Source organism: Triplophysa rosa, linkage group LG20 (assembly GCF_024868665.1).
Source record: "Triplophysa rosa linkage group LG20, Trosa_1v2, whole genome shotgun sequence".
NCBI lineage: Eukaryota > Metazoa > Chordata > Actinopteri > Cypriniformes > Nemacheilidae > Triplophysa > Triplophysa rosa.
In genome coordinates, this window is record NC_079909.1 from 17,141,579 (window position 1) to 17,151,731 (window position 10,153).

At 38.3% G+C, this 10,153-nt stretch overlaps 1 protein-coding gene across 1 annotated transcript; it reads left to right on the forward strand.

The window, feature by feature from the left end:
* Positions 1-2,414: 2,414 nt before the first annotated feature.
* inka1a (inka box actin regulator 1a) lies at positions 2,415-5,152 on the forward strand. The gene is made up of 3 exons (XM_057362084.1): positions 2,415-2,528; positions 2,698-2,746; positions 4,093-5,152. Exons 2-3 carry the CDS (start codon positions 2,744-2,746, stop codon positions 5,014-5,016), a joined length of 927 nt encoding a protein of 308 aa, XP_057218067.1. The 5' UTR covers positions 2,415-2,528; positions 2,698-2,743; the 3' UTR covers positions 5,017-5,152.
* Positions 5,153-10,153: the final 5,001 nt, after the last annotated feature.

Sequence of the window (10,153 nt, forward strand, 5' to 3'; positions counted from 1 at the left end):
AACGCTTTTCTTAAAACGTTACGAAGAATTGCTGTTTACTAGTACTATTTACTTTTGTTATTATTCTTACTCAGAAAATTTAACATCATTTGCTAATATATCTTTACATTTCATTCACAGTGGTGTGATTCATCCTGAAGGCGTTGACCAGATGTGCAGCCGATGTGTTTGATAAGGGTTGGAACTAAACTTCGCATGACTAAAGACCTTTGTTATAAAGTAAGACATTGACAATGTTTGAAAGCATGTTCCATGGATATTTACTAAATTAGATTCACTATTCCTTTCAAACGTTTCTGTATAGAGCTTGTTAATCGACGTCACGCCGCGTTGAATGTTGCGCCATCTTGGGAGGATGTTTGCTAGTGCGTTCAATGCAGTGTTTTGTTTTTCTAGTTTAATTAGGAAATATAACTATGGTAGGTCGGTCTTGCTGTGTTAAAAAACTGCAATAGCATTACGTAGAGTCGTTCAGGAAAAGCCCATGGTTCTTTCACCTTCGATTTCTCCATATATCAAACAAAACAAGTAACGGTACATATCAAAACAATAATAGCAGTGGAGTATTATCCTTCCAAGATGGCTGCGCCACCGCAACATAGCGCGTGACGTCAGCTTCACATTCTCTATTGCAGTACAGTGCAGTATGACGCAGGTGAGGAGCAGCAATGAAGGGTTTAGTGGAGAGGAGACACATTCTGATAGAATGAAACTTTTGACAGTTTTGTTTATTACATATGCCTGTGGAGCTTAAGGGTTGCTCCTGAAATGATAAGTTGACTGAATCTGAACTTAACATTGTTTTAAAGTTTTTTTAGATTGCTTAAAAATCTGAAAGTTAAATTTACAGGATCTACTCTTTCTTGCTTCCAGAGAGATGTCCAGAGAGATAAGGAAAAGTTTGTTCTGCACTCTTTAGGTTGCTTAGGAGCGTGAATTATCAGCACTGCAAACATGCCTATATGAAGTACTCGTAAGCCCAGGTCGATCTAGCAGAATTGCATCCGTCCTTCTTTACATAGATGAACAGCAAACAGCTGTTGCCACCCTGAAGGTTCCTATTGTCACAAACACTACTAGATAACAGTTACAGATAGCTGATGAATTGGGCAGTTTATGCTTGGTGAAGGCAAATAAATCTGGAAGGCATGCCTGACTCGCTATACAAGTGCTATAAATGTACTTACCACAGTAACCTAAACAATTCAGGAAGATTCTTAACTTGGATAAAGTGGCCATCCGATAACACAATGGTCTGAGTTGCATATAAAGACGAGTTGATTCTTTTTCCTTTATGTAAATGTGATTGCCACATCTTAGCTTTGCATCTCAAGAGGCTCAGTGTTATTGTGCACCCATGCTTATGTGTGTGCCTGATAGTCTACACACCTCTAAACTAACGTGCCACAGATTAGGGTGGGTACAAAATAAATGAATATGAACATGAATGGAAATGGGAAGGTTTTTCTCTAATTACAGTAAATCCTAAAATAGATGTGCTGTAGTCCCAAAAGCCACACCTGAAGTCTATTTCATTAGTTAAAACATGTTTTGTATGGGGGTATAAAATATATGTCTTGTATATTTTATACACATAACTGATTTTAGATTTTAAAGATTTTCTTTGTGGGATTTTTTTAGTGGCTGTATGAAGTCAGTTGCTCATGCTTACACGGATGTTCAAACCCTTATTAAATTTGTCTATATTTGATATTGTAGAATAAATTATTAGGTAACTTTACTTAAGGTCAAATAAAAAATGTCTTGAGAATAACTTTGTCAACACTGAGTTCAAGACCCGATTACTTTAAAGCGTCACTTCTCACGAACCGCCAGATGGCGCTGCTGAACACCGTGTGGATGTACTTGCCTCTCAAACTTGTATTCCGACTGTCCTCTCAAAATGTGGCACAAAAATGATAAAGTATAAAAACAAATCATGTATTTTGACCACAAAGTTGAGACCCGTGTCTATAGAACAGATAAATATCGTTTAGCATATTTTGTGTGGAAGTAAAGATGAGAAGAAACGTTTGCAACGAAGTAGGATTACAATATGTGCAAAGAAATAGAATATGGTCGCGGATAAAATTGTGACGGTCAATGTGTTTAGTTTGAATCTTACTTAAAACAGAAAGTACAAGATCATCTCATATACTAACATGACCGACAGACAGAAAGATTCTTTTTATTTGCAATTTAGTTTTTAATAAGTTGTTTTATGGTCTTAAACTGAAATACATGTGCTATTCTGTACCGCGTTATTGATTTTATTTTTAGAAAGAGACGCAATGCGTTCTGATTGGTCGCCTCTGACGCGTTGATTGGATAGCGCGGAATGCTGCCGTTTGATTGGATAGCGCGGAATGCTGCCGTTTGATTGGCTAAGGTTTGCACGCTGGAATGAAACAGACGCACAAATGCAGATCTCTCAGCAGTGAGGGGCTCATAATCTCGAGTTGAGAATAAAAGACACATCTGTGCCACATCTGGGATTTTACTGACGATTTTATTCCTTCACAGCGAATGTAAGTAAAAAGTTCTTCCACGTTATATCAATTAAATGCATAATATTTATATGACAGAGTACCTTTTTCTTAAATATTAAAGTGCAAAATTAAGAGTATGTATATTTGTATTAATGCATTTCTTCATTGCAAAATATGATTAGTAAAAAAGCATTTATTTCTGTTTCAGGAGTATTTCAAATTACTAGTTTTGACGTTCTCATCTATTTCAAATCATGGTAAGCATGCTGCAAATCACACCCTCTATAAACGTATATGGGGCTTTGTCTTGTTAATAGAGATAGATTGGTTTATTCTGTAAAATTGATCGGACATCACTTTATAGAACGTATTACACAAGATTATTTATTATGGAGATATGTCTGTTAATTTCAGCATATGGCAGGGCATCTTCACTCCATGCCAATCTGTGCATAGGTACGAAAGTTACTTGACCCTGGGTGGGTGCTACTGTTTGTGGATGAGTATAATGCAGGAATTTTCTGTCTGCAATTTTACTAAGAGAAATATTTCAACAAATATGTAAGTCACAATATATAAGTCACAGCTGTATCTGTTTAAGTGCTAGAAAGGTTAAGATTTGGGTGTTGGCGTTTAGGGTTTGGAAATCAGTTATGCATATAAACAAAGTTTACAGCACTTATGCTTATAATGTTTTCTTTGTGAGGAGATATTAAAACTGCAAGAAATTAAAATGGGTTTTATATGGCGCATTCCTCAGTTGCAGAGGACCAAAACGTCCAATGAGTTAGGAACTGCTATGCTTCCTATAGTGAGCTCCCAGAGGCTCTCAGATTTATAAAAAACACATGTTCCTCACAAATATGAGATCCAGATTATTTCAGTTTCTTGCAGTCTGTACAATTTGAGGGGAGATTTGAGTTTAAAGATTTATAACCAGCTTCATATCTAACTGTTTACATAAATTCTGTTAAAATTGAACCCTTAAAATATCTTCCACCCCCCTGTTTGGATTACTATAATACCCAATCTGTTTATTTCACTATTAAAATATTTCTGCGAGATTTTAGTCTTTGAGCCAAATCCTATCCTGTATGATCTGTTGCTAGGTCAGATTGTTAGTATACGTTTATTTTATGCAGGTGTCAGTTAATATGTGTTTATGTACATGTGTAAGATGGCGTGGATGAAAGGTGTGGTAGTTACTCACTCCAGGTGTGGCGAGTAACTGATTTATTCTAACTGATTTTGATGTGCAGCTAGTAGTCATCCGTCCTCTGTGATAGCTGGGTGTGATGTGTCCACATGACGTGTATTGAGCTGTTGTTTGGCTGTCTTCTTGCTAGAATAGAGACGTTTTTTTCAGCTTCTCCAGACAAACACAAGCATGCCCTTTTCAAAGAGCTAGTGCAGGTCTAAGCCTGTCAAAAGAGGCAGGGTTAGTCAATCTGGGAAAGAAACAGAAAGCGGTATGACCCGGTTTCTATATACTGTAGCTGTCAGATCTTATTTGGAATTTACTTATGAATATGAAAAGACATGCTTTCAAAACGTGTTTCTGCATTTTTAATAAAACAAACCGTTTCTTTCTCTCTCTTTGCAGTTGTGTCTGCAGGAATCGGGCGACTGCCTGCGGGAACAGATGCGTTATATGATGCGATCGCTGCAGGATTTGAAGCATTTACGCCGGAGTGGCGCAGTGCCCCCTATCGGGCCTCCGGTGAGGTTGCGTGCCTGTAAGCAGCTCATTGCCCAGCGTGAACGCAGGGCGCGGATGAGGATCAGCGATGCAAGCGAGACTACCAGCTACGACTCAGCCTGCCATCTTTCTACCTCTCTGGAAGATGAGGAATCTACAGGCGGCCCGTCAACCGCCAGCTCCCCGAGTAGTGAGCGAAGTCTGGAGTTTGACTCTGGTTACTCCGAGGCTTCCTGGCAGGATGAGGGTGTGGTGTTACGTCGCACCAGAAACGTCCGCGTCTCTTCGTCCGCATGTCTCCGCACCAACCAGTTGCCCAGCGACCGAGTTCGTCCGAAATCAACATCCGACGCGTGCCTGGAAACATGGACGTCGTTTGAGACATCTAGCGACCCGGAGGACTGGACTACGTCGCTGCTTACCCGCGGGCGTAACCGGCAGCCGTTGGTTCTGGGAGACAACAGCTTTGCAGATCTCATTCAGAATTGGATGGACTTACCAGAATGCCCAGAGCAGTCTGAACAGAAGCACAGTTCGGGACGCAGTTTCGCAAAAGACTTCTTGATAAATGTTAAACGGAGGATAGCCGGACTTTCACGGAACGTTGACGGACGAAGGAGGTCTACAGATGTTACACAGCTGAGCACAACGTTTGTGGCCGCTAAAAGACTTTCTTGCCATGTTGAAGTGCAGCACAAAACACCCTTCTTCTATAAATCCCACACTGGTTTGAATGAACTGGATGAAGATTTGTATCAGTTTACGGCACTAATGCAATCGGGGAGCAGAATGCCCATCATCTGTAATGACAAAATTGGGTACATTTGACTCTAGTGAGAGAGACTGAATGATCAACACCTCCGGGAGAGACTAATTATTTTTATATCAAATGTTCTGTCAATGAAGCTATGTACAATGTACACAATACAATTAAAAAAGTTCAAAGAATTTGGTCAGATTGGTCATTGAAACACTCTTTCGCTAACTGATGTAACTCTAAATCAAATTCATGTATTAACAATGTATCAAAACGTGTCATTCCAAAAACCTTTCAATTCGAATGAATTTTGGTTTGCTGTCTATGTTTAACAAAAACATAGCTCTGAAAGTGATCCCAATGATTTTTTCCCTGGCGTTACAGTTGTGAAATGTACACCACTATTCTCTTCAATTTAGAAAGATTTTTAAAACTTGTAAGTCATCATCATCGTCCTCAAATGAACATGCCTTTGCATCATTTTTTGAGTTTAAAACTATGGCTGCAGAATGATTAGCTTGACTCAAGTACATCTCTTACGTCAATTTAAAAACACATTTAGAAAGACACTCCCTGCTGTAACCTCTGTCTGTACCTGTTCACTTATGTTCCTTAAGTTCCTGTCATCATTGTGGCCAGAACTACCAAATTTCGAAGGCCGTTACAGCAGTGGACAGGAACGTTGTGTTCTTAGAACGCCATGTTTTTGCTTTCTGGCCCCTCAGGATGGAAAAGGGGTTGAGCTGAAGAAAGCTGTTTGGTGATGGCAGGGAGTCTACATCAACACCGGTATCTCAGGTGGTCCTCACAGCATGTGTTAAATGAGCTAAGCCTGCTTGTGTCTCTTTACAACCGCATAGGGAACATCTCGCAGCAGCTGGCCGGGTGGTGAAGAAATTGACTTTTGCTTCATTAAGCTTCCGACTCGCTTTAAGTGGCCTTGCTATCAGACTAATGCTGCACCGCAGGTCGTGCCAATTCATCTGAACACATCTGCTTAAAGACTTATTAATCCCTTTTAGTTTGTTTGAAAGGCTTGTCATTGCAGATGGTGACCTCATATAAGATTCCAAATTACACTGAAATAGGTTGAGACCTGTTTTCAGTGTGTGATGTCAGAATTAATCAATACAAAATTCATGACAAATGTATTTGTGACCCTGGACAACAAAACCAGTCTTGTGGGTCAATTTTTCGAAATTGAGATTTTTACATAATCTGAAAGCTGAATAAATAAACTTTCTATAGATATATGAGTTGTTAGAATAGGACAACATCTGGCTGAGATACAACCGTTTAAAACTCTGGAATCTGAGAGCGCAAAAAAATCTAAATATTGAGAAAATTGCCTTTGAAGTTGTTAATCAGGGGCACTGTGGCAGACCATCCACTCACAAAAATAAAGTTTTTATATATTTAAGGTAGGAAATTTACAAAATATCTTCATGGAACATGATCTTTACTTAACATCCTAATGATTTTTGGCATAAAAGAAAAATCTATAATTTTGACCCACACAATGTATTTTTGTCTTTTACTAAAAATGTTCCCGTGCTACTTAAGACTGGTTTTGTGATCCAGGGTCACATTTATGCTTCCAGTGTTGCAATTAGAAAGTTGAAATCTGAACTGACCAAGAGAGAAAGACTTGTTGTTATGACTTGCAGGTATGTTGTTTATCTTGGCCTTTGTGCCAAAAAAGGAATTATGCGGCCTGTAAAGCGTGCATGATCCTTAACTTAATTTAGCATTTTAATAAAAAATGAAATATTTAAAGGTAGTTCTTATTCCAAAGAGGTTACATGAACAGATGGACTGGTGTACAATAGCAACACTTACTGTATGAGGAATACATAATATAAAAGGCACCAGGAGCCTCTAAAAGACGTTTGGGCGTGTGACTTCATAATATGTCCAAAATGATTAAAATAATGTTTTAAATACAAGTGATGGAGGCAGACAGGCAGGCTTGCATACCTAATTGTCCTTCATGAAAAAGTAATGTTTATAGTCTGTGCAATGCACTCATTTATCTTTTCAGAGTATGAAAAATGACCCCGTCTCTTTCTGTTTTCTTCTGGAGATGTATGTGTAGATGTGTGTATTTTGGTTGGTTTAGAAAAATGTACTTTGTACAAATCTGCGTTCTTGCAATCCGTTGGTAAAGTATTTGCAGCTGCTTTTTTGTGGCCTTGATCTGACAATCCTTGGTTGTTCATTTGCTGGTGTTGTTGGTGTTCTAAGCGTGGAAGCTCTGGTGATGTTTGCCGACGTTTAAAAGCTCTAGTGCAAACACAAACACGGAGTGTGTGCCTGGTTTTACGGTGTGTAAGTGTGTGTGGAGTGTGTTAATTCGAGTAAACGTGTGAGTGTGCGATGGGGCCAGATGTCAGTGATTTCAGATGGAGTGCGCATGGGTCGAGCATTGAGTCTGTTCACAGAGACAGAACCATCACCCCGTCCATGTTGGCAACCTCTTAAGAAGCCTGAAGTTCTCACTCATTTATCTCTTAAATTAACAACAGCACACAGATGCTGACTTTGCTGCCGTCACCCTTCCTATAATCCTTTGTTTTCCACAATCACACTGTTTTAGTAGTGAACGAACTACAGGATAAATTAACAAAATTAGCAACTTAATATTTTAGCAAATTATAAAGAAAAAAAACTGTAGATAGAAACAAATTCGGCTTTTGTTAGTTTTGTATCAACTATCACAAGTGCATTTTCACCTTAAAATTCCGGTTTCTGTAATCCGTCTGTATATGTTTAAGGTGTTTGGTTTGACTTTTTCATTATTGGTGTAGAATGTCTTGTAAAAATGAAATATTGTTGCACTGTATTTGTGTTGATTCAATCATGTAATTGATTTAAATACAGAAATACTGTGCAACAAAATGATATATATATGAGTAAAATATATGTAAGTCATTTATAATTTTCACTTTTTATGAAAGAAGAGACCACTCCAAAATGATTTACAGTTTTACTGAATTTACTATTCTACATACGTGTTTAGATAAAATGATCATTTCAGTTTCATTCTGTGACCTAGTGACAACATTTCTCCCAAATTTCGAATGAAAATATTGTTTTTTATTTGCAGAAAATTGAAACGGGACAAACTGGTCAAAATTACAGAAAAATGCAATGTTTGCTGAAATTGATTTCTAAAATAATGACATACAGTATCTAAGTTTATATTCAAACAACACATTGCTACTGTTTTACGTGTATTTTAGGATCAGTTCCAAAATGAACATGGTGGAAAAAGCCCGTTTTTTCACAAGCACCTTTGCATTCTCTTTGAAGTTTCACAATGCTGTTGGGTGACTTTGTCACAAGGTTTACAAATGTATTTTATTTCGGGGACACCAATAACAGACATTAAAGGAGTAGGTCACCCAAAAATTGTACCCATTGACTTTCCATAGTAAGAATCAAAATCACTATGGTCAAGTCAATAGGGACCATTTTTGGGTGAACTATTCCTTTAAGAGGTTCACCCCTACACAGGTTAAATTTTAAAGAGAAAACAGAAATTTTCCCTCTCTGGTGACTCTTATGTCATTTTTTTGAGGAAAGGAATTTCAGTGTGAGCTCCAAACTGTTTTAAAATCTTCCTTTCTAGCATAACAATCCATTTTATAAGTGAGGTGTGAACAGTGCTGTGGCAGTGGAGTCGTGGACTGACTCCGGTGCTCATGAACCTCACAATAGACTCTGTGGGTGAGATGGACGAGTAGACAACACATGTATTGCATACCTGCCATCAGCCCACAATTAGCCAAACAGAGCTTTTCAACAATGATCTGTGACACCGTGGTGCCACCTTTAGACTAATGTCCAAGTGTTAATGTCTGTGTCAATGAGCCATTTGCCTCCCAAGGGCAACATCCATTAAACACCATGCATAAGAGCATGCTCAGAGTATATCTGTTACAATTGGGGTAGTTGACTTTCTTTAAAGTGGTTTGGATTTATTGGTTTATAATCTATTTAAGGGATTTTAAGAGAAGAAAAAAACGAATTTAAAGGAAATGTGGCCTACATTTATTGGGGGGCAGCCCTGTTGTGGTAAATAGTAGATTTCTTTTGATGTTTCAGAATACAATGGAAATTGTGGGTGATTTTTCCACAGTTACTGTTTCTTAAATCTGAAATCCTTGCAACGCTGAGACGCTTCCAAAAAGGCAACTGCACAGTGCATTAAAAGCAAGGATGGAAACATGTTTGGACTAGCCATTTAATGCCTGTTGTTGGCATAGGAGCTTGACTGCGATTCTTCAAGAGAAAACTATTCAATTTCTGGCTTTTCTGTCCATACACCCCCACTCATTTTCCTCTTCATTAGCCGAGTTCTCCTCCTGAATTAATATCTCGCTCTATTATACCAGCTGCTAATGGCTCGGCCATGTCAGGGAAATGTTAATGCACACATTAGTGCTTTGTGTGTGTGCACATGTGTGAATTCAAGCTTTTGCACAGTCCTCAAAGGCTCATAGGAATTATACTTTTCTATATAAAAGCCTTCAAAACGCACACATTTGTAGGTTTTCTGTATTAGCAAGATGTGAGCTACATTATAAAAGCAAAAAGCACTAATACACTGTAATTGTGTCATTACATTGAGAGCTCTAATGAAGTTCGTGGTGAATTGAAATGAGAAATGAGTTGGATATATAAAGTATAGATATACTGTATATTGCATTATGAGGTCGCAACTGTTATAAATCTAAATCTTTGTCAAATGGTCAAAAACCTGATAATAGTAGAGAGGTGTTGTGTGGGTCAGGCTCTGTAATGAATGAAACAGTGCTGACAGACGTGCTGCGTTGTTATATGTGTTAGTTCTTAAAGTGTTCTCTTTGTCTCACACACATGGTATTTTACTGGCCAGTTTTGAACCCAGGTGAATGTGATGAATGCCCATCTCTCTGCAGGACCTCTGGGTAAACAGAAGGAATTCTGGGTAAACAAGAATCAGTCAGGGCACAGACCAAAGCTGTCACTCTGAGGTCAATCTCTCCCATGTTTCAGAGAAAACCATCTTAAGAAGACCACACGAGAGAAACACTATTAAACAGAAATGTGAATAATATAAAAAAATGTAGGATGTTTATTGGTCTGACAGATTTCAAGTGCTCGCTTTTTTCTATATCTGATGGTGTAGTGAAAGGTAAATGAGTCAAGTGCCAGTGGTTTTAG